Source organism: Oreochromis niloticus, linkage group LG13, assembly GCF_001858045.2.
Source record: "Oreochromis niloticus isolate F11D_XX linkage group LG13, O_niloticus_UMD_NMBU, whole genome shotgun sequence".
NCBI classification, from domain to species: domain Eukaryota; kingdom Metazoa; phylum Chordata; class Actinopteri; order Cichliformes; family Cichlidae; genus Oreochromis; species Oreochromis niloticus.
Genome location: NC_031978.2, coordinates 28,902,710 through 28,925,781, shown reverse-complemented (window position 1 = coordinate 28,925,781; position 23,072 = coordinate 28,902,710). Strand labels below are relative to the sequence as shown.

Genomic DNA, 23,072 nt, shown 5'->3' with positions numbered 1-23,072 from the left:
AAGGTTAAACCTAAAGTTGTGGATAGGGTCAGCAACAAATCACACACCAGAGAGCCCTTTATGACAAGGACTGAAGTCACTTTGCCACCAGATTCCACTGAATAAACAGTTAATTTATTCAACGTGTTGGTTTACTGCTGCATCAACCAGTTTATTCGTATTAATATGTGTGAGTACAAGTACAAGTCAACTGCAGCTAATCAAATGCACATGAATAGATGATCAGGAACAAGTGTGACCACTTCAATAAAAGCAGAAAATCCGGCAGTTTGTTGGTCTGCAATATCCAGGTATGTGTCAACACAATGCCACAATGTTCCCAGAAAACTCACCCCAAGGTCAGATCATGCATTCTCAGAGAAACTGCAAAAAATTCGAGAGCCGCATGTCTGATTCAGTCAGCATGTTAAATGTTAAAAATTCATGACTGTACAATGAAGAACGGCTTGTTTGGAAGGGCTAAAAGCTTCTTCCTTCTAAAAAGAACACAGCAGCGTGGCTTAGGTTTGCAAAGTTGCATCTGGGGACAGCAACCTCCTTTAATATACAAAAAAATAAATAAAAATCATGGCTGGCTTGTTCTGTATTGAGCTCGAGTTTGTCCATCGCCTGATAGAAGCTTTCTGCAAACAGTCACAGTCTGAGTTGGACTGACTGCAATCACTCAGAGATTGTTGCAGGTTTTCATATAATTGCTGTCTACATTATAAATGCGGAAAGATTGCCAACATGTTGCCATCAGTCTGAATGAGTCTTTGTCAATGAGCACAACTCGAGGGGTTTTGACTCAACTGGTTGCCAGCTGGTTGTATTCTGGTTATATTCCTATAGGGAGGTCACTACACGTAAACATAATAGTTAAATGTGAATTTCTTTTAAATGTGAATTACAGCAACAGATATGTGATTTTTGATGATTTCTCACAGTTAATTGCTGTATTGTCAGAAATGTATTGCAAACTTGCCAACATGACCCCATTCAATTGCAGACTGATGTCAGACTGACTGTTTCAGTGACCATGTCGGTGTGCTTGACATATACATTTTGCAGGGAAAAAAATTATCTTATTGGATAAAACTTTGAGAACATATCTTGCAGTGATAAATCACAATGCATGTTATTTGCAGTACTCAACATATTGCAAAATATTAAAACTTGCAATGTTATCATATAGTATGTGAAGTATTGTGATAATGTTGTATTGTGGGGTTTTTAGTGATTCCCACCTTTAATGATTACTTTAACTTATTGACTCTATGTTATACACTAATCTCACACAGCTATCGGTCTGCACTGTTTAACTGGGTGCTTCTCTGTCAGTCATTAACCTGAAAGAGTGATGAAACAAGTTTCAGTTCAGTTTAAAGCTACTTAAACTGAAACGGAGCTCAGGACCAAGAGTTTACTGAAAACATGAATATACACTCCCTGGCCACTTGGTTAGTTGGACCTGTTCAACTGCTGTTCGACCCCAATATAAAATCAACGAATCACATGACAGCAACTTAGTGCATCTAGGTATGTGGACATGGTTAGCGCAGCCTGTTCAAACAGAACATCATCTTGGGGAAGAAAGGTGATTTGACTTGTCCCATACAATCATCTCTACGGTTTACAGATAAAGGTCCAAACAAGAGAAAATTGTGAGTGTCAGCTCAACAGAAAAATGTGCGTCAGGTAGGGGGAGGTGTAATGTAAAGGATATTTTCTTTTTAAACTTTGGCACTTTGGTAAAAAGTGGGTACAACTGCAGTGTACCCATCATTTGATGGCTGCTTCAAACAGAATACCATGCCATGCCAAAAAGCTCAAATAATGTCAAACTGGCTTCAGGTCACTATACTCATGGCCTCCACAGTCACCAGATCTCAATCCAACAGAACATCTTTGGGATGTTGTGGGGAGATCTACATTATAGCCGTGCAGCCAACAGATCTGTAGCAACTACATGATGCTATCGTGTTAGTATGGACCAAAATCTCTGAGGAAGGTTTCCAGTATATTGTTCAATCTGTGACATGAAGAATTCAGGTAATTCTTGAGATACTAGTACTAGTACGGTGTATCTAATAAAGTTAGTGCACATTCTGGAAAAATGAGGTTAATATTACTTTGCTCTAAAGTGGTAAAATATGGGACCTATGACTAAGTCATGCCGGATTTTCACAACAGCACTTCAGACTAGTGTATCAAAGTACTTTGGGTTCTTCAACCTGAATTGCAAAAAATCTTCCAGATTTTCCTGATTGGTAAAGAAGGCACCTGCCGGACTGAAATATTAGGACTCGCCCACTAGCTTGGCAGCCAATAGCGCATCAGAGGCACATAAACAAGTGGAACAGCATCAGCTGCTGTGCTCATCCTCATGATGTCTGCCAACATGAGGCTTACATTTGTCAGAGGAAAGCAACCTTCGTCTTCACAGTGTGTTTATCTGTAAATACAAAGCCCTCGAGTCAATACTGTGATGTAATAATAACATTACAGAAATGACACAATGCAATTTCAATCGTTACAAAAACGCTCTTCACTCAAACTAGCGAGGCTTCAATCTGACAGCAGGCAGACAAAATGAACAACAAAAAGTTTCAGCACAAAGGAAACACTCTCAAATATAAAAACCAAGCAGTGTTTTAATTCACACTGTCTTGTTCACAGCAGGCTTCCTCTGGTGCATATTTATTCCATTGCAATGTCTGTAAGTTTCCCTCATTCGCTTCTGTTTCTCAGTTTATGCGTTTCCCCCCACCCCTTTGTCCCACTCGCCTCTTGCCTCTCTCTCTCGCACACTCTGTGTTGTCTCTGGGTTTCTCTGAAGCATTGCCAGCAGCCAGACTGTGATCTAGGATCTGTTTCTGCTACCCACGCAGACGGCTTGGCTTTTATATGCAAATTAATTATTAAAAACAACTCATTATCACTTTAAGCAGTTTTGCGCAGATGGAGAACGAAGAGGAGAGGGCGGGCTACAGTAACCCTGAGCTACAGTTTGCGTATGCACATGTGTGCTCGTGTATTGCAATGACTTTAAGGCATCCACTGGTTTGATTTATGGATTGGACACACATCATCAAGAAACATTTTGTGTCATTCTGTCACTGCAGTTGCATCATCAAACTGTATTATTGTTTTTATTTATTTATATATTTTAAACAGCATGCTGGATGGCGTTGGCAGCTGAAATCTGCAGATGATGGATGTGATGCTGTTGCAGCAAAGGGTTTAAGATGGATTAGATCAGACTGATCTAAACAATCATACAGTTTCACAGAGTTTGTCTACTGTCAATGATTTAACTAATATGGTCATGTCAGGTGCACAGCTCTAACTATGAGCTCAGAAGCCCCGCCCATCTGCTGTTCAAACGGGCAGTCAATTAAAAGAAAGTTGGCTTAAAAGGAGGCAGGAAAGGAGCTAAAACAGCACGTTTAATAGATACAGTGGTGTGAAAAAGCATTCGCCCCCTTCTTGATTTCCTGTTTTTGTATGTTTGAGAGACTTAAATGCTTCAGATTGTCTAATATTTACATTTCTTTGACAAAGATAACACATGTAAACACAAAAATGGGAAATCAGTAAGGGGACACTAAAACTGAAGGTATCAAGGCCCGGTATAAGTTAAATAAGGATTACTCAAAAATGTGAATCGTGTAAATCGACTCTAAAAGAGTTCTAGAACAAAAAAAAAAGAATTAGCGTATATAATAAAGAAACTATTTTGTTGCGAAAGATCATTCAGATCCTTAAAAATGGAGCTTATACAAAAACCAGGTGGTAGTTCTTCGGTTAGGTAGTTGTCAAGCTTCCTTGACAGATTGCATCTATTAGTCTAATATTCCATCTTTCATTGTTTTACACCTCTCACCTATTAGCTTAAAAAGTTAACAAAAAAGCTCATGCAGTAATAGTTCAGCGGCCTCAGCTGTAACGTTTTCATCACATAGGCTCAGCAAGCCTGAATTTTTCAAGACATTCCCTGACAGAGCTGCATGTGAACCAGCAAATGTCAGATTTAATCTGACCTAAAGTTTTAAAGTCGTTCATTGGATCAGGTAGTTTAACCTTCTGAGCTCTCTAGTACAAAGTGCATGTAATGTCTGTGCCAGTGTGAGAATGGTGCAGGAAACCTTCAGTAGTGATACAGCACTTTCAAAACATCATTATTTCAGTCTTGTGAAGCATGGCTTTAAAAAAAAAAAATCAAACAAACAACAAAAAAGACACACCCCAAAGCAAACTGCAGATTCCAAAATCATCGGTTTTTGGAACAACTTATTCTGTATTTCTTATTCTAAAGTTATTTGAGATTACACGTTAAAATAACTTTAATACCAAAATACATCAAAGGTGGCAGGAGGAGGATAGCCTGTGAAAAGGGTGATCGATGAAAATCTCCAGCACACTTTGACATTTTGGCAGGTATTTCTGCATAAAATCCAGCTTTAGTCAGATTCTAACATAAAACATGAGCCTATGAAAAGCACTGATGTTAAGAAAAGTCTAATTTTAGTGTTTTACTAAACCATGACATGTAAGCTAGCATTAACTAGCTAAATCAAATCTGTCCAAAAATTATGAAATTTTTTCAACTGTTCCAATTTTTGACAACAGTAACAAGCAATTCTGCTACAAATTTCTCTTTTTTCAGTAAATATTGTGGTATCATCCAATAAAAAACTAAAGGTTGTTGCTCCAAATACAGTTAGCTCCATTGCTAAACTGCTAAAGATGGCTAGTTACAAGTTAGCCAAACAGTTCGTATATCCAATACTAGAGTTTTATTTGTAGAAGTGAATCTAACTTTGCAGAAAGCATGTAGACATTTTGTGCTGTTGTTGTTTATGGATAAAAACAGCCGAAAGCATTGAGTCCAACTGCCAGTTGTCTCCTTTTTTTTGTCCTTGTCCTTTTTGGGAGTATACAAGGTGATACATATGTGAACACAGACACACAGTCTGACTGCATCACACCAATTTCTGTGGAGTTTCACACCGCCCTTCACGGAGTAACTCACAGTACAGAAACAGCCCACTCACTGAAACATGCAGAGATGCACGCACCTCTGATATCTCTGTGGAAACAAGACAAGGATATGTGCACCCATCCACCCACAAACACACCTACACCATCATGTCCTTTTTCTCCCTTCACCCACACAGAGCTTCAGTCTTGACACTGACACACACACTGATACACACACGCACACACACACACACACACACACACACACAAACACAGATATCTACTTACTGATAAAGACCTGTATGAGAAGATAACAGTGTTTTTGAAAGGTTATTCTCTTACTGTGTGCAGCAACTCTTTGTATCGGATCCAGCAAGACTATTGTTTGGGTTGAAAAGGACTTTATGCTTAGCAAACATCATTTTTACAACAGATTAAACTGCACAAAAGGTCAGTGGCAGTAAAAAAACAAAAACAAAAAAACAACAACTAATTTTTCAGGCTGGATGAGTGAAAGCTAAGAGCACTGAAAGGCAACGAGTTTCTGGCATGAAAAGTTTCTACTGGAAGGCATTCACAAGTCTTGTGCGAGGAAAAGATGCCAAACATGATGAGTAACACATTTTAACTTTAAACATGGCAGCTGCCAAAAACTATTTGTTGCAGGTTTTAGCCTTTCAGAAATCATTGGTTTCTCAGGAAAAGGCAAGGGATTGGGAAAAAATTCCAATTTCATGATTAAAGAAAACTTTGGCATGAACTGTTAAACCCATGAACTGTTAAAGCCTTTTTCTTTTTTTTAAAGAGGGAAAAAAGGTAGGTTTCCCAAAAAAAAAGCAAAGCTCATGGGACAGAAAAGCCGTCATTTTACATTTATGTTGCTTTTTGTCTTAAGCACATCCTGGCAATCAAAGAGCCGCCGAGCAACCACTGACACTGACATGAAATCGCCTCCAACCGTGGCAGCGCTGCATCACAACAATAACACGCACTCACAAACTGTAAAACACAAACAGTGTTGTTGATACTCACTTGAGCTGTGGCCAAAGCCTCTTTGTTGTAGTACTTTTTCCTCTCATACTTGTCCCGGATAAAGACTTCCACTGCTCTGAAGGTCGGGGTTAAGGACTGAAACCGTGCACAAAGGTATCCAAATGGACAATACTTACACACACCACACGAGGCGCATCATAGAAAACAGATATGGCATGCACCAAATGTGCAAGGTAATTCTGCACAGCAAAGGTGGGAGTAGTAGTAAAACTTGCAGGGGGAAAAAAAGCTGTTCCAAACCTTGTTTTTGTTTGTTTTTTTAAATCGCATGCATCCACGCTTTATGTTCCAACAACTACTGAAACTGAGATTTTGTTAAATAATATTTGATAATCATCCAGAATAAGGATCCAAGGGCATTTCAAGATGGTTGGTTAAACTTGCTTCTAGAAAAACTTTCACAACATGCACTCATAAGCTTTATGATATGTATTCTGTGGAATAGTTGTCAACTTGAATACACTGAAGAGATTAGAAATGTTGATAATGTGTGATGACGAACGTGCCTGTCTGTTCAAAAACTTTATGTTTTATCTTTAATTGAAAATGACCTCAAGAGGCTGCTAGAATTACAGCCTGTGTGTCAGGATCAAAAGCAGACGCTGATGTAGAGCCTTGAAACAAGGTTAAGTGGATGATTGTAGGAGTGAGCAATTAAAAAGAATCTTAACATAGACCAGCATCATGATAATGATGCCAGTGCCAACGCATGCCACAGACAATTATGTCTATATTTGTACGAAGCACAACTTTCAATGTTTCGGTGATAGAGGAAACATTTAGATTTTCTACGTTTCTACATTCTGGTCATCCCGATGTGCTAAAAGAAAAATAGAATCCTGTAAGAAAAAGTAAACTGAAACATTTGACAGAATTTATGTACTGGGAAAATGTCAACCTCAGTGATGAGCAATCAATAATAAGATGTAATTATATCTGGTGTTTTCAATTAGTGGGATGATGATCAGCTGTACTTTGCTTCTTGAACAGCAATCTCTTAAATCTGGTCCTCACAACATATATTTCAGAAAGACTCTTTGCCTGAAGAAACGAGGTTACATTGGCTTCAGAAAAAGAGCTGATGTTGCTCATGATGCTACAAAAACATTTCTACAACAATCTGAAGGTTAAGCAACAACTGACCTGGGCACACTGGGTATACCGGAATACAGACCATCTTTATAGGTTCAGGAATCATCTCTAAAGTGTGCAAAACTATTTCTAAAGGTTACTCAAAAAGCTACAAAGTTACAGAACCATATTTAAAGAGTTTTGACTTTACCATTGTTACCGGCCACCAAAATAGTCAAGCAAGACTTGCTTCCTCCAAGAGCAAGTAACAGTCAACCTGTACAATACCCAGTAGCCATGCTCATGGGACCACCATTGGGATAACACTAAACAACAAGACAATGATGATCACAAGGAGGCTGTTAGAAGGTTTTTTTGACCAAAACAGAACTTTTTGATTCATATGACAATCGTTAGATTTACAGAAAAGTTCACTGCAGCATAAGAACCTTATCTATGTTATAAAACGCTGAGGCGACAGAAGTATAACAGATTCACCCTGTGTGCTGTATCCGTGCAGGGCCAGCTAGTCATCAGGGAAGGAACAGTTAATTTTTTAACTATATCAGCAAGTTCTAAAGGAAAACAGCGAGACAGCTATCTGTGAGGCGAATCTTAAGAGAAAGCAAGTCATGCAAAAAAAAAAAGGTCAAAAAGGTTAATGTTCTGGAAGATTCCACTCAAAATCATAACCTCCAGAAATTCTGATGAGTTCAAGGTGTTCTGTACAGACGATTTTATTACCAGAAACCCTAGCTGCAGTTTTTGCTACAACTTACATTGAAAGCAAAGGTTTCTACACTTTTGCCCTTTAGACATATGTGAGATGAGAGGCCAGGTGACAAAAGCATCACATCTCAGAATAATAATACGGATCATTTTTATTCTCTTATATTGATCATTATCCCTAAATCTGACATCACATTGGGAGATTAGCAGCAGTAACTATGTTGAACACTTTGTGTAAAGGTAAAAACAATTATGCGATTGCTTGATTTAATCAATTTGTCAGAGGATTGTTTATGTAAATCAAGGGATTTCATATTTACTGCATTTCTCGCCTGTTTGAAATGATGCGTTCGCTGAAGTCTGCAGTAGAATTTTGCCCAGCAAGTAGTACTGACGAGAAATTACAGGATCACAACTAAGTGAAAGTGTCAGAAAGAGTGAAGAGGGGCTTTGTCAGCTTTAAATCCTGATTAGACTGAGTGTTTGTAAAAGGGCCCAGCAGAAACTGGATCAATTGTATCCTAAACACGATGAGGCAGATCTAAAGTGAGCGCACTATTAGAAGATCAATGCCTGAACATTTGTTGACTAAGAGCTGAAAGGAAGCAAATTCATCAAAAAAGTGTTTACTAAATAAAGAACACAAGACTCCAAATCAGTAAAAGTTATGTCAAGAAGGCTTTCTAGTAGTGGCCTCAGATGACAAGTCTTTAACCACTTCTCGGGCAGGAACACAAGGTTTGGGCTAAGACATTTGAAAAGTCTCCTTTGCTGACAATTGGCAGTTAAACGTTTGGGCCATGAACAGAAGGCTGTATGTCAGGAGAATAATAGACAGTGTAATACTGCAGACGATTTCAGTTAATTAGAGTGGGACACCTGAACGAATCAGACAGCTGTTGGTCTCTCTCCTGATCTCCTCTGTATATTTTGATGATAAAGACAAATCTAGATTCATCACTCCAGATCTGTTACAAATGATTTCCAGTGATTATACATATCTCAACCTTACACAAAAAAACCCAAACACAAACAAACATTTCATGTCTGTCAAACGTGTTGTCTTCAACAGTTTTCATAAAATCAGCCAAAGAAATAGGAACAAATTATGCATTTTGGTGACAGACATGTAAAATCGGTTCTCTGCCAGGTTGTCTGTTCTGTGTAGACACAACAGTGGTTCATCCTGGGTCCATTTTTATGTTTGAATGATTAACAGGTCACTTTTAAGTGGCTTAACAAACTAACTAACAAAAAAACATTTATCTAAACATGGTCAGGTACACGGACTGGACTGAAAATGAGTGAAAAAAACAGCCTGTCCTAAGAAAAAGATCGTTCAACACCACCTTAAAAAGTCGGCTCATCACTTTCTTCCACTTTTCCAATTTGCTAGAATGTATCACTTTTGGGCATAGTTACGGTTCTCTTTTAAAAAATGCAAAAACTAAAACAAACTATTAACATGTCTGATTTCCATGTGTGCGATGCTCATCTCTCCACTTTATGATCACCAGGAAGTCTCATAAAAGACACTCGGTCTAGACATGGATTTTGATCCTTTGCCACACGCTGCTAGTGACACGACTTATAATGTTCACTCCTTTTGATGGATCAGCAAACTTTTCCCACATAAAAAAGGGGGAACATGAACAACTGAGGTTATAGAAGAGCACATTTACACTAAGAAACCCAACAATGTCAAAGGAAAAACACACACACACACACACACGACAGTGAGATAAGTGAGGCTACACAAACAATCAACCCCACTCTCTCACTCTCTCTTTCCCTAAACACACAAACTAACACAACCACGCACTGCTGTGCCGCAAATCCTGACGTTCTTATCTGCCTATTTCAGCAGTGACGCTTCTGTCGGATCAAGTAAAAGACTTTAGAAGATTGAAAAATGATGACCACCCGCACGAGTGGAGCTGCTAGATAGGCTGGAAGAGGCAGCCTGCTGTGGCTGCATCTCAAACACGCTGCCTATTTATTACTGTTGACTAGAATCAGCAGAGCAGAACTAGGATGCTGCACTGAGATACCAACCATGGCACTCACGGCTGTAGTGGATAAACGTGTGGCCTGATGACACGGTGGTTAGGCACACGTGACCACAAAAGAGTGATGGATGGAGACAAATATCATGAAAGACCGATAAAACATGGAGCAGGGATTCTGACATAAGGGCGACTGCTGTTCTTTGACATAAAATCAAAGTCTGGGTAACAATTAAATTCATTTCATATTTCTAACACTGTAATACTGGGGACTATTTTACCAAGTATCAACAGAAAAACCTCATCTGCACTACCGACATGCTGTTTCAATTTCAAAACCTAATACTACCAAAATCACAACAAATTACACATTTGATGCACCTGTTAGTTTCATATAATTCAGTTTTTTTCCACATTGATAAATAACAAAATAATCTAAAATTAAAACATTTAAAGTAACAGAACATGTTCAAATGTGACTAACTTGATAAAATACTGCTGCATTACTAGGATTTTTATTTAAAACATTTTCTAAGACAACATTAATCTCGAATCCCATTTTAGTCCATACTTGTGTAAAACACACCTGCGTGTATGAATATTAATGCATTCAAACTCACACACACACACAAAATACAGTGACAGGACTCAAAGTCCATTTCGTCATTTACATACATAAGCACAGTAAACAGCAGGGCCGAGAAGCTGTGTGAGTATAAACAGAGGAGTACACACAGAAACACCCACATACAGGCGCGAGCTCCTCTAATCCTGGGTCTGTTATCTGCTGCTTTCAGCCAGCGGCGATGCTGTCAGAGCAACTAATGGACTTCAAAAGAGTGAAGAATGATGACCACCCGCACAAATGGGCCTGCCAGATACAAGATAGGGTATTAGAGGAGCATTTCAAACAGGGAGATTATTTATTTTGGTCTGCTGGTGGAAATATGAACATATGCTGGTGTGTTAACCACACAGCTGTCTTGTCTTGTATCTTGGAAAAGGGCAAGCTGGAAAGCGCTGTTACAGCTCCGCGTATAAACACGAACTGCTCGATATGTCCCGGTTAAATGTGCGGAAAGATGCAGAAGTGGCAAGCCTCTGTGTGGAAATTATGTGTGGCGATGTGTGTGCAGCTGAAGCTCGAGCCTGATAACCACAATGAGTTTGACTTGAGACTGTAACGTCATAATGAAAAAGGACTCTGCATCTTTATCTTGTTGCTGTAAAGCTTTCTGACTTGATTTTGATTATTTATCAGTAATCTCCAGCAGAAACACAAAAAAATAAAATCACTTACCATATATTTAAACATTTTAGGGATTTGTAGTAAAAATAAATTGAACAGGTAATCGGCACAGTCAATTACTTACTAATTATAAAACCACTTTTTTTTATTTTTCCTTATTGGGACATAAGGAATTTACTGTACAGTAAAAAAAACCTGAAAGTTCAAATGTGCTGTAAATTTTCAATTCAAATCCAGTTATTTTTTTCCTGCATCTCAGATACATCAAAAAATGAGTATCGGCCTGTTAAAATATGAAAAAGCCAAGTTCCAAATTTTAAACTAGCCAATACTCAAACATCTTTTTGCATCTGTCCCAAATTACAGATTCTGATTCTGACGATAAGAAAGGCCAGTGAAAAAAATTCATGTGTAAACACTGTCGTAGATTTCAACATGTGAAAAAAAACGGCTGAAAGTGGTTTAATGGACCACCTTTCAAAAAAATATACCTTGAAAACTACTTGAAATATGAAGGTAAAATTTCCCGGCAACCATTATATATTCAAACGTTATACCATAAAAGGTTTATGCATATTAGAGGGCAGAAGACTCGTCTTGATTTGACACCTAATGGCCCAGTGTCTCCACTGTGCAGCCTGAACACAGCCCCGCAGGTTCTTTAAAGGGCCATTTGATAAAGAAGCCGAGTGATGGAGTGTTGTGTCAGATTACCTGGCCCCATCACCCGACCTCAAATCCAAATGATACGGTTTGTGATGAGTGGAAGCGCAGAGTGAAGGAAAAGCAGCCAACAAGTGCTCAGCATATATGGGAACTCCTTTGAGACTGCTGGAAGAGCTCCAGGTGATGACTTCATGAAGCTGGCTGATGAATGGAGAGTTTACAAAGCAGTTATGAAACCAGAGACTGAAATATTTAAAGTTTTCTGCTTAATATAATGCAATATGTCCAAACCTTTGACCTGTATGGTGGTATAATGCATAAACTACTTATTTATGGTGACATTTAGAGTTTATATGTAGCTATATGATGACGGGAGCTTTTATATTTGCATGTAGATATCCCGACATGTGTGGTGAAACAGAGGCTTTTATATCTGTGTGTATTGAAGTTGTCAGTTTTAACGCATATGTAATATGAAAGCAGTGATTAAAGTGTTCAGTGAGAGCGATGCTTTATTCCACTGCATCCGTTTTTACGACAATAGAGGCTGAGACTAATAAATAAACTGTGAGGGAGACAGCAGGAGGAGGATACTGGTCCGTCTGTGGTCGCCTGAAGTTCTCCGGTAGGTGGGCTTCATACAGCTGTCTGGCCCTGGTGTTGCCCATGTCCACCATACTCTACGAGGAGGGGAGGAAGGAAAAAGAGCCGAGAGAGAAAAGACGGAAGAACTGTGTCATTAATACAGAAAAGGCAGTGGGCGAAACACATTTAAGACCTTGTCAAACACACACAGCGAGTTCTTTCATACTTCACATTTGCATTCGACTTAATTTGCTGCCGATTCCTTCCCGCTCGCACGCAAACACGCACATGCCAAGTGAAAGACACACTGGCCGTATGTGTCAGGGCTAAATTAAGAGGAGGGTGATGAATGGGGTGATGATAGGAGAAGTGGAGGAGACGGAGTCGGAATAATCAGCCATCCAGAATTAATTAGTCATTGAAAACAGTGATTAACATTCAGACTGAGCCCCGTTCCCCTCGCACTCAGCTGATGGATCGGCACAGCACAGGAGAAACGCATAGGCGCACACCTTTCCCCTGCTACACACCAAACGATTACTGCTGTGTGAGCTTCACAGATGTACACAGACACACACAAACACAGAGCTCTCCGAACCCAGTGTGTGAAATAAAATCAGTGTGACATGCTAGTTATCCACAAAACACAGCTCCACACTCACAAATTAGCATTAGGCTCTCTGCATTCCCTCTGCATGTGCATTTGCACACGTGCTGCTGTGTATGCACTGCACATGCATGTCAATGGCTGCGTGTGTGTGTGTAAAAACACTGAATGCATACTAAAGAGTGGATTTCTGAGACTGTGTGAGTGCATACAGAGTGACCTTGCTGTATATGCATAACTTCACCTATTAAGGTAACCCTTAAAATGCACTTTTTTGGGGGGTAACATCTGGGCTTTGCTCATGCCAACATGTCTTAGGGCCGTTTATTTATTCTTTTTTTGGCTCAGCTATCTCTAAATGCAACAATAGTATAATACATCTTTTTCTTTTTGCTGCTCTCTTCAGGGGTCGCCACAGCAGATTATCTGCCTCCATTTCACCCGATCCCGGGCATCCTCCACTGTCACACCAACCTCCTCCTTCACTGCCTTCTCTGCGGTCTCCATTCCTCCTTTCCTGCCATCTTTAATGTCCTTCGCCCAGAAGGATAATAGTCGTTTATGAAAAATGTATTATACACAATAAAATATAAAAAAACCCAAAGGTTTTTAAACACACAGCAAATGTGTGTACAGAAAGAAATGAGAATGCCAGTGAGCTAGGACACTATATGAGGACTATAGAATCCACTATGAAAACATAACACTGCATTAGCCCTTAGTGATGCATGTTGGCAAGACATTATTCATTTTAAATGTTAGAGCCCATACTTGATTGTGTCTTTAAAAGTGTTAAACAATAACAGATTACGGGGTACAAGTTATATCAATGCATTAAGAAGCCTTAAGAGCAGTACTAGTATGGGGAGTATCATTTGCATACCTGGATCTGCTCAGGTGTCCACTGATCCAAATTGACAGATTTGACTCTGGAGATGTGGACACCCAGGTTGCGGTGGATGCCGGCACAGCGGATACACATGAACACCCCGAGGTTCCATGACGCCCACCGAGGCCCTGAAATGGAAAAAAAGAAAAGAGGATATTTCCACTATGAATTACTCCGGTTGCAGTTTTATTGTAAAACTCCTGCTGTGTTGTTAGTTTAAGTGACTTGCTGCTGCATGTGAGTTGATCCCAATCATTTTCAACAATTTAGACTGCGAAGGAATTCAAAAACCCAAATAAACTCAAAACTGTGGAAGTGAAAGAACAGCAGGAAGTAAAGAATCAATGAAATACAGCTGTGAAATGAAAGAGCAAGCCAGGAGTACTCTTCTCTTTGAAGCTCTTTACCTCACCACCATCCTACAAAACTAGGCTTTCAAGTGTGAAAAGGTACCTGTACCTGGCACCTGATGCTACATACTGTGAAATTATTTATTTTTTAGATTTTCTAGGCTCCAGCATGGCCCTTAAATCACTACTACCCACCGGTTTGAACAGTTTTTAAGCTACTGATATCCTGGAATTTTCAGATAAGGATAATCACTCTGAAATGAATATTGGATAAAGCTACCAATTTTAGGCTCAGAATATAGCAACAATGGACAATGGATCGACCAGTGGTCTTAACCAGCCTTATATCAAGTGAGTTGCTAGTTGTGTCATCATGTGGAATTGTCTTGGTAGCCACTTAAAGCAATCAGTCATGATTTAATTGGCACCACCTCAGAGTCTATTTACTAACTGTGTGCATCTTTTTATTGCCAGAGTTTAACCTTTTATAAGGTCTCCATGATAATACACAGTGTCACAAAGCATAAGGTCTGCTCAATTGCTTTAATAAACACAGGTTCAGTGGACTTAGTGGACTTTAGCATCGTCCCTAGTAGCGCCAGATCTGGATCAAGTTGAACACTTTTAAGATGTGACAGAACAATAGATGTGAAGGATGGGAAGGAGGAGCTTGGTATGGAACAGAGCACCTGTGCTGTATCGCACCATCGGAGTGACAAGAGTGTCGAGCCCAAAGGTAAAGTTTTCATTTACCAGTCGATCAACGTTCTAAAAAACACCAAAAGCCATGAGATTTGTCCATCGGAAGAATAACCTTGAGGATAAATGAGGTACCTCTCTTCAGCCCTAGAGATAGGGTGGGAGGCAACTTCAAGCTGTGGATACAAGATAGATGGCCCTCCCTTAGCCCAGTTCTGCTGGAGGATTCTTCCGGTTAAAAAGGAGTTTTTCCTTCCCACTGTTGCAAAATGCTTGGTAGGGTTGTCTGTTTGATGGGGTTTTCTCTGAATTACTGTATTTACCTTACAATATAAAATGCCTTCAAAATGTTGTTGTGATTTGACCCTATATAAAAAAATATTCAACTGTATTAAAATTCCGGTTTTTGTAGTGGTTAGTTACACTACATCAACAAGAGTATTTGTCTGCTTTCACAAGAATATGAACTTTATTTGTTTCCCTGATCAATAGGAGTTAATATGGTATCAGCTCTCTGTTTGCATCTATATATACACATCTTCCTAAAGTTGGGAGCATAAACTTTTCCAAAATATATTGGTAAGCTGAAGCATTAACATTTCACTTGAACACAAATGTTTGCGGAAGCAGTCTGCATATCTAGGTTCTTGGTTTTATAGACCTGTAGCCATGGAAGTGAATGGTACACCATAACTCAATGATCTGGACTGTTGAGTGAATATTTGTGTCAATGAAGTGTATGTGATTATTGCCGTCCTTTGGAAGAAGTTTGTTAGTGGACAAAGAATAGCAGGTTATGAACAGCTTTAACAAAGTCACATCAACACAAATTCAAACTCACAAGAAACAATTTGAGCAAACTCTATGACAAAGTGTTGTAGTATGTAAAGTATACCATCAGGGTTCAGCAGAAATTAAAAACCATAAAAAACATAACATCCAAGCACCAACAATCAAAGCCTTGCTTTACTTTGCCAATAGTGTCTCACTCACTTTAGTATATCAGAATGTGCTAAATGCCATTTATAATATTCTGAGACATTTTGAAGACATTCTTATCAAAACTGTGCAGGAAGTAATATTCTAAATCCCTAAATCTTGAAGGAAAAACATGAAGGCGTGTGGTTTTCATTTATGGATATCATTTGATTAGAGCCCATGCAGTTTATGACATATAAAAGCCCATTAAATGTGAATGTTATGTGTCAATAGAATGGCTGCAGTTAATCTGAAAGTTTAAAAATACAATCCTAGGCGTTTAGGGTTGTGTTAGTGTCTGTCTTTTAAAGACAAAAAAAAAAAATAGTCTTGAATTTTTATTGTATGTATTCTCACTTTAATTTAGTGATTAAAGTTTTAATTAAATGCTGCTGTGATTTAGAACCTACTTGAAAGTATGAAAGGAAATCATGAAAACACTATTTAACGCAATGAAAGCAGCTTTGAGTTTAGAAAAGTGGTTTTGAAAACCTTTCCAGGGTCAAAATTACAGCAGTTTCTTTCTTCACAGCGAATGATCGAAACTTGACGTGCAGCCATGATGCTGGTGTTTCATGAAACCTCAAACGCTTCTCAATTTAAGATGACCGAGGCCTTTATAATCCACTCACCGTAGGCCATGTGGATCTGATAAAGTCCCTAGGAGGAGTTCGTTAAATTATATGGCCTGAAAATGGCCCCAAAATTACACTTTCAACTCAAACTGGCTGACTTCCTGTTGGATTTAGGTTATGGCTCCAAGATTTCAGACTCATAGATGAAACAAAGCACAGGGGCTGCTCTTTTGAAATATTCTAGGGGGCACTGTGGAGCCATTTTGCAGCAACTACCGATAAGAACTATAGAACTGGAATGCGGATTTCACACCGGAGGTGTGCGCCAAGTTTTATGAGTTTTCAAGCTTTCATAGCCCCTCTAAACCTACCTCCTATTTCATGGTGATTCGCCTTGCCACCAGGGTGAGCCGTTCAATGAATGGCATTTATTTAGGTGAATGGGCTCAATCTGGAAGGAGCACTACATTTAAAGTATAAAAAATAACATTTCCTGCTCCCACTAGGTGGCGCTCTAACTATTGCTGGCAATAGGCATATCAATCTGTTCAGGGTAGGACTTTTATGATGCCTGTGAAGTTTGGGAGGGATTGGACAAGATTTCTTTAAGTTATAGCAATTTCATTCTTAATGGCGAAAGATCGAAATTGACTGTGCTGCCAGGGTTACGTACTCTGACGAAAACTCATAGTTTTGAACGCAATCTTAGACCAACTCTCCTGGGAAATTTAAGGTTGCTGGGGTCAACCACCTTAAAACTGTAGCCCAAAGTGTAAAACTATTAAGATTTCGTGGCAAATGTTGAAATTCGCCCTTTGACGAAAACTCAAAAGCTTCGCAATTTAATATGGACCCGGTCTGTAGTTTACACTGACCAAATATGAAGTTCATCCATGAGGAGTTCGCAAAAGTATAACACCAGAAAATCGCCAAAATGTCATCTTCAATTGAAAATGCAGACTTTGTGCTGAGTTTGGTTCAATGGGTCAAATTTTGTTAGTAATTCTGTAGCACTATCATTGGTAGCGCTATTGAGCCGTTTCCTATTCTCTCTATGTGAAACCAATAAAATATGTATCTTTTTACCAGATCTGACACGTGTGTAAAATTTAATGAGTTCTTGAGCATGCTCAAAGCCTCAAAAAGCCGATTAAAGGCATAAAAGAATAATAATAAACGGGACGATTACAATAGGGCCTTCCCACTGTGAGTTCTCGGGCCCTACAAACTGCCGCTTTAACCATTACAGGCTGAACTACAGATTTAAACACAGCCTTCCTCAGTAATGAGCCACTGTAGCTGATATGTGACGTCTAAGTTGTCTGTTTGGTTATAGTTGTTTGCACCATAGAGGCAACAGACACTGCAAAAGGTACCTGTCACCAGTGTTCGTCAAGTTATTTGAAAAAAGTAATTAGTTACTAATTACTTCTCCAAATAAGTTTCCAGTTACTTTTAATGACATATTTTCAAAAGTAATTAGTTACTTTATTACTTAGTTACTTTTTAAAAACATGATACACAACCTGAATACCTTTTAGCCCAATTCTATTTTTTCTGCATAATCCATCATAAGAAATAAAAAAAGTCTCTTTTTAAAACTTGTTTAATTAGTTTTAATCTTTTAACTTTATGTGCATTGCATCAAGTGAAAATTAAATTATGTACTTATGTCTTTGACTTGAAGAAATGTATTTAACATTTAAACCTATTTTCTGCATATTCCGGCATATAAAATAAAATAATTTTTGTGTTTACACTCGCTCTTTCAAATAGATGCAAGTAAAACAGCAAAAAATAAATAAAATCAAAGCTTAAGCAGCACTGAGTCCTGTCGCTCTTCAATCTATTTTCACCTGTTTAGCAGGAGTGGGGCCGCAGCGGTCATGTCAGTGGGCGGGATCCGGGGGTTTCTCTATGAATGTCACATTCCCGTGGCAGCGTGCTCGGTGCTTGATCAGATTTGAAGTTTAATTTTTCGCTGTAGAAAGAAGTTTTCTTCCAACGTAGAGTGTACAGCAGACGCTAATGTTTTTGTCACTTTTTACGGAATCAAACTCAAAAGTAATGTCAGTACTTCCGAGCTTTAAACGCTGCGTCATACTCTCTCCCACACTCCTTATTTTCCACTGTTGATCTGCACACGTCTGTTGCTGCCACGGACGTCACTCGCTTGTACATCATTGTCATGAGACACTCCATCCATCCATTCGCTTCTGCTTATCCTTTTCAGGGTCGCAGGGGGCGCTGGAGCCTATCCCAGCTGTCATAGGGCGAGAGGCGGGGTACACCCTGGACAGGTCGCCAGTCTGTCGCGAGGCCAACACACAGGGACAGACAACCATTCGCACTCACATTCACACCTAGTGGCAATTTGGATTATCCAATTAACCTATCCCCACAAGCTGCATGTCTTTGGACAGTGGGAGGAAGCCGGAGTACCCGGAGGGAACCCACGCAAACACGGGGAGAACATGCAAACTCCACACAGAAAGACCCCGGCCTGATGGTGGAATTGAACTCAGGACCTTCTTGCTGTGCGGCAACAGTGCTAACCACCGTGCCACCGTGCTGCCCCCACCGTGCCACCGTACTGCCCTGCATGAGACACTCTCGCAAACAAAGTCACGGTTTAGTAACGCAGTAGCGCAGCGTGCTTACAGGAAAGTAACAGTAATCTAATTACTTTTTTGCAATAGTAACCCCTTACTTTACTCGTTACTTGAAAAAAGTAACCAGACTACAGTAACGTGTAGTTACCTATCACATAATTAAAATCACAGTCTGTGATGACTCAAAATCAGATTAAAAAAATTTTGGAAACCTGTTTTTCAGAACAATCTGAAGCCTCAGTTTCAAATAATGAGCATTACTTTTGCATAACGTTTCCTTATTTGAAACTATGAGTTTAATAGAAGCATCTTCAAGTGCCATAAAAAGAATGTGGCAGAAATAAGTACAATATCCCTTTTAAGCATAATGTCAGATAACAATAAGACCCTCCATTTTAAAACAACGACCTATTGTTTAAAAAAAATAAAATAAAAAAATACGATGATTGATGGTATCATCTAACGTTGCTTGATTGTACTATAGGCACAATTTGAACAATGTAGTTAAGGCATAATATTAAGGACATCCTCCACATGCTCCGAACAATGCAGCATGCACAGTTCAACCATGTGTTAAGATAAAAGATTTTGCACTTGCCCAGAACGACCACATTCAAGGCGAAGACAAGAGGCTTCTTTGTAGTCTTGGAGCCAAGATGCTTGGCACACAAATTTGAAGAGTCTGTTTCGCTGAAAAGAATTACAGCAGCCTTACTTTCACACCAATTTTCTTCTCAAGAAAATTAAGAAAATTCAGACAAAAGGTTCATATACAGTAGTCCTGCATTGAAAACTTTGAAGCGTAAAACATCAAGCCCTCTGAAACCCCAAATATTAATATAATTGTGCATACTAGTCAGTTCTCTAAAATATCTTTTTTTGAGTAAACTCAGGGTAAGAGCTTCCCACAGAAATCTGTGCAAATGCATCATCCACCATGGCACAAAGCAACCCAAGCTCAGCCAAATCTCCATGGAGATGAATAGGAGATGGCATGGAAATGACAGTCAAATCATTTTAATGGGCTAGTGGCTACAGTCCCGCAGCGTCATCTTTGGCTCCATCCTTCTCCAGACCATGAAGCTTACTATCTGTCAATCCAAGGACTGAAAATGGCATTGAACACAGCACGCACAAAGGTGCAACTTCTTTGGGTCTAGGCAACAATATGGTGGTGCGGCAGCGCTGGGTGGATGGCGGCAGCAGCACACAGTGCAGTAGGATTGACTGTCTCAGCTAAGAGCATCAGTGTGTTAATGCAGTGGCACTAATGCACTAGACGGCCTAAAGGAGCATTAAAGCAGGGATGACTGAGTGTTAAGCCCAAATCAAGCAGCTCAGCTATTGTAAGCTGGGCTCTATCTGCTGGATATCTATCAGTATCTATTGGACTTCACTTTGGTCTGCTCTCAGATAACCTCTCTCAAAAATATTCCAGTACAAAATGTGCAACAGCCTCACCTGAGGTCTAATTACACACAGCAGAAAACACAGTGCTTGAAGAGGCTGGAAATGAATTTTCAGTGCAGTGCAAAGCATCCAGATACACTCATGCTTTCTTCACAGAAGGATTTCGGAGTGAAGAGGAAGGACTTCTAAATTGAAAAGTGAGTATTTCTAAATTGAAAATCCACAGAGCCTTAGAGTCTGGTTGTGCTTAGTCAAAAAGTAAAACTCATACAAATTATACCCCGAATGCTTAACTGTGCTGCACTACTTCTAGAAGCAAATAACATTCGTCCTTGCAGTGACGAGTGGCTTGCACTGATGTTCCTTGATGCTCTGACTTGTGAGCAGCAGTCTCTGTAGACAATGACCAGCTGCTCCTCCGAGTAGTGGAGCTCAGCTGCTCATTTCAACATCGCAGTTACAGAAAGTGCCTGCAACATTTCCAAATTTGAGCAACATCATTTCATAGAACTCGTGTAAATGAACACGTTTATTTTCATACTGACAATTATCACTTCAGAAAACAAATGCAGATTTCGTTTGGCAACTTTCAATGACTTTATCATGCAAATGCTTTTGAATTTTTTACAGGTATTTTTATGTTGACCATTTTCTTGTGTCTGTGCCTTGTTGTATCCAGACAATACCAATTCAAAAATAGACTTCGACTGGTTCTATAATTGTCACTAAGACAAGGAGGCATGATGATACAAGACATCATGTGGTGTCTGGTAAGGTGATGTTAGCAGCAGATTCTTGTTCCAACAGCTTCTTCAAATACTTTTATTTCGGAGATCAAGCAAGACCTGACCACAACCATCTCAGACTTCTCACTCTTTCACATCTTTACCCCTTCCCCTTTCATTTCACACAACTGACTGTCTGATTGTTTGTCTAAAGTCACGTCCATATATGAAGTGTTTCACTCATCGTTCATCACTTTGTCGATGACAGCTGTTTATTAGCGGACAGCTGCGGTTACCTAGGTAACTCTGCATTTACCACCTTGTCATTTGTCAGTCAACTGTATCCTCTGCTCCCATTGGTGGCAACTTCAATTGCCAAACGTCAATTAACTCAGGACAACCCACACTTTTTTCCTCCCAGTACTACATGAACTCGTGTCTCTTTCAGTGTATACAGCGCTAAATATAACCTAAACCTTGACAGGAGATATGACTAAGGGATAATTCACAGATTGTCAGTGTTTATGTTTGGCTTATTAAGTATAACACTAAATTGACTTTCTCATGTGTATAGCAGGTCTTTTTTCAGGATTCATGCTCAAAACTTTGGATGTTACCATGATTTTTTCCTCTTTTATAATTTGCCAGTCTTTCTTTAACAATACGCTCCAGAGCAGAAGCAAAATCTGACTGTATTTAAATTGGGGCTTTGCCTATTTGTGCATATCTTATCAGGTTTACTGCTTTATCTAAATGTATCCTAGAAATTCAGTCTTTTGTGTGAGTTGAAAAAGGACTCACATGGAGTCTGTCTTAACCTAGTTAAAATGTACAATACAAGGTTGTTGGTGTCAAACATACTGCTGAGTCCTACAACAGGTGTGCAACCCAGCTGAAAAGCGAGGTTAACTCAGTTTAAATCTGAAATATAATTGGCTACAGCATTTTTACACACAGATCTTAAACACAAAAAAGGAAAACACAGCCCACAAACTGATTAAATCTGGACCAGCAGTAGCAAAATATGAGCCTCTAAGCAGAAACTGTCATTCATCAATGAGGCATTCTGACATCTGAAGCTAACAGAAGACACAGCTCATGTTTAAGGCGCAGAATCTGCCCATTTACCCCTTCAAAAGCTACCACTATTAACTTAGCTAATGAATCTCATTAAGCTTCTATAATCATCCTGTTGTCCAATAATGGCAAAGAAGTTTTAAAAACAAGCAAGTTACAACTTTATACTGCTTTAGCAATTTTTATGATACCTGTCCACTAAATTATAGGAGGCAGTGGACAGCAAGTAAATTGGTGGTGAAGTAGAAAATAAGCTCCCCACTGTGCGTCACTCTTGTCAGAAACTGTATGACAGCTCAACGTTATTTGAGTGCAAAATGAATTTGCTGCACTTCTATGTTGGTTGAAGCCACCGTGGTTAAGAAGATTTCTGTTGGAAATCCTGTGTCAGTTTTATCTCCAAAAGCTCCTCCTCCTCTGCCCCCTAGTGGGCAAAAACATCAATTATGCATGTTTAACTGCAAAAAAGGGAAAGATCAATCTCACAGGTACTATGCTTCAAAAAAGGGGGAAAAAAGAAGAAGAAAAATGCTTTGGTGTAATGTAAAACTGGCTGATTTGATTTTTAAAGCAATCTAAAAGTAGAGCTTTGGCCCTGCAGACTAAAGGCCACTCTGATTTATGAGCTCTGACCTTCTACACTGGTCAGTGTCCATTAACCTACTGACCACTAATGTGCTGTCCTATTTTTAATTCCAATCTTTACCTCTGCTGATGGATATAATGTCTGGGAAGTGATTAGTACATGAATGAGCCACAGCATTAGTATCTGTTCCCCTGTCTCGTGCAGAACTGTGTAGATTCATCTTGACAAACTTTGCATTTGCAC

The 23,072-nt window shown here is 39.3% G+C and overlaps 1 protein-coding gene across 6 annotated transcripts in view; it reads right to left on the bottom strand.

Annotated features, from left to right (window-relative positions):
- The window catches only part of LOC100701755 (stromal membrane-associated protein 1), a 152,429-nt gene that overhangs the window by 114,443 nt on the left and 14,914 nt on the right, over positions 1 to 23,072 (bottom strand). For all 6 annotated transcript variants that reach the window (XM_019367024.2, XM_013275809.3, XM_013275807.3 and 3 more), the window contains exons 2-4: positions 13,812 to 13,945; positions 12,331 to 12,416; positions 5,995 to 6,070 (exon numbers count right to left, since the gene is read on the bottom strand). In XM_019367024.2, the coding sequence (XP_019222569.1) occupies positions 5,995 to 6,070; positions 12,331 to 12,376 (122 nt within the window). In that variant the 5' untranslated portion in view covers positions 12,377 to 12,416; positions 13,812 to 13,945. The remainder of the gene's footprint in view (positions 1 to 5,994; positions 6,071 to 12,330; positions 12,417 to 13,811; positions 13,946 to 23,072) is intronic.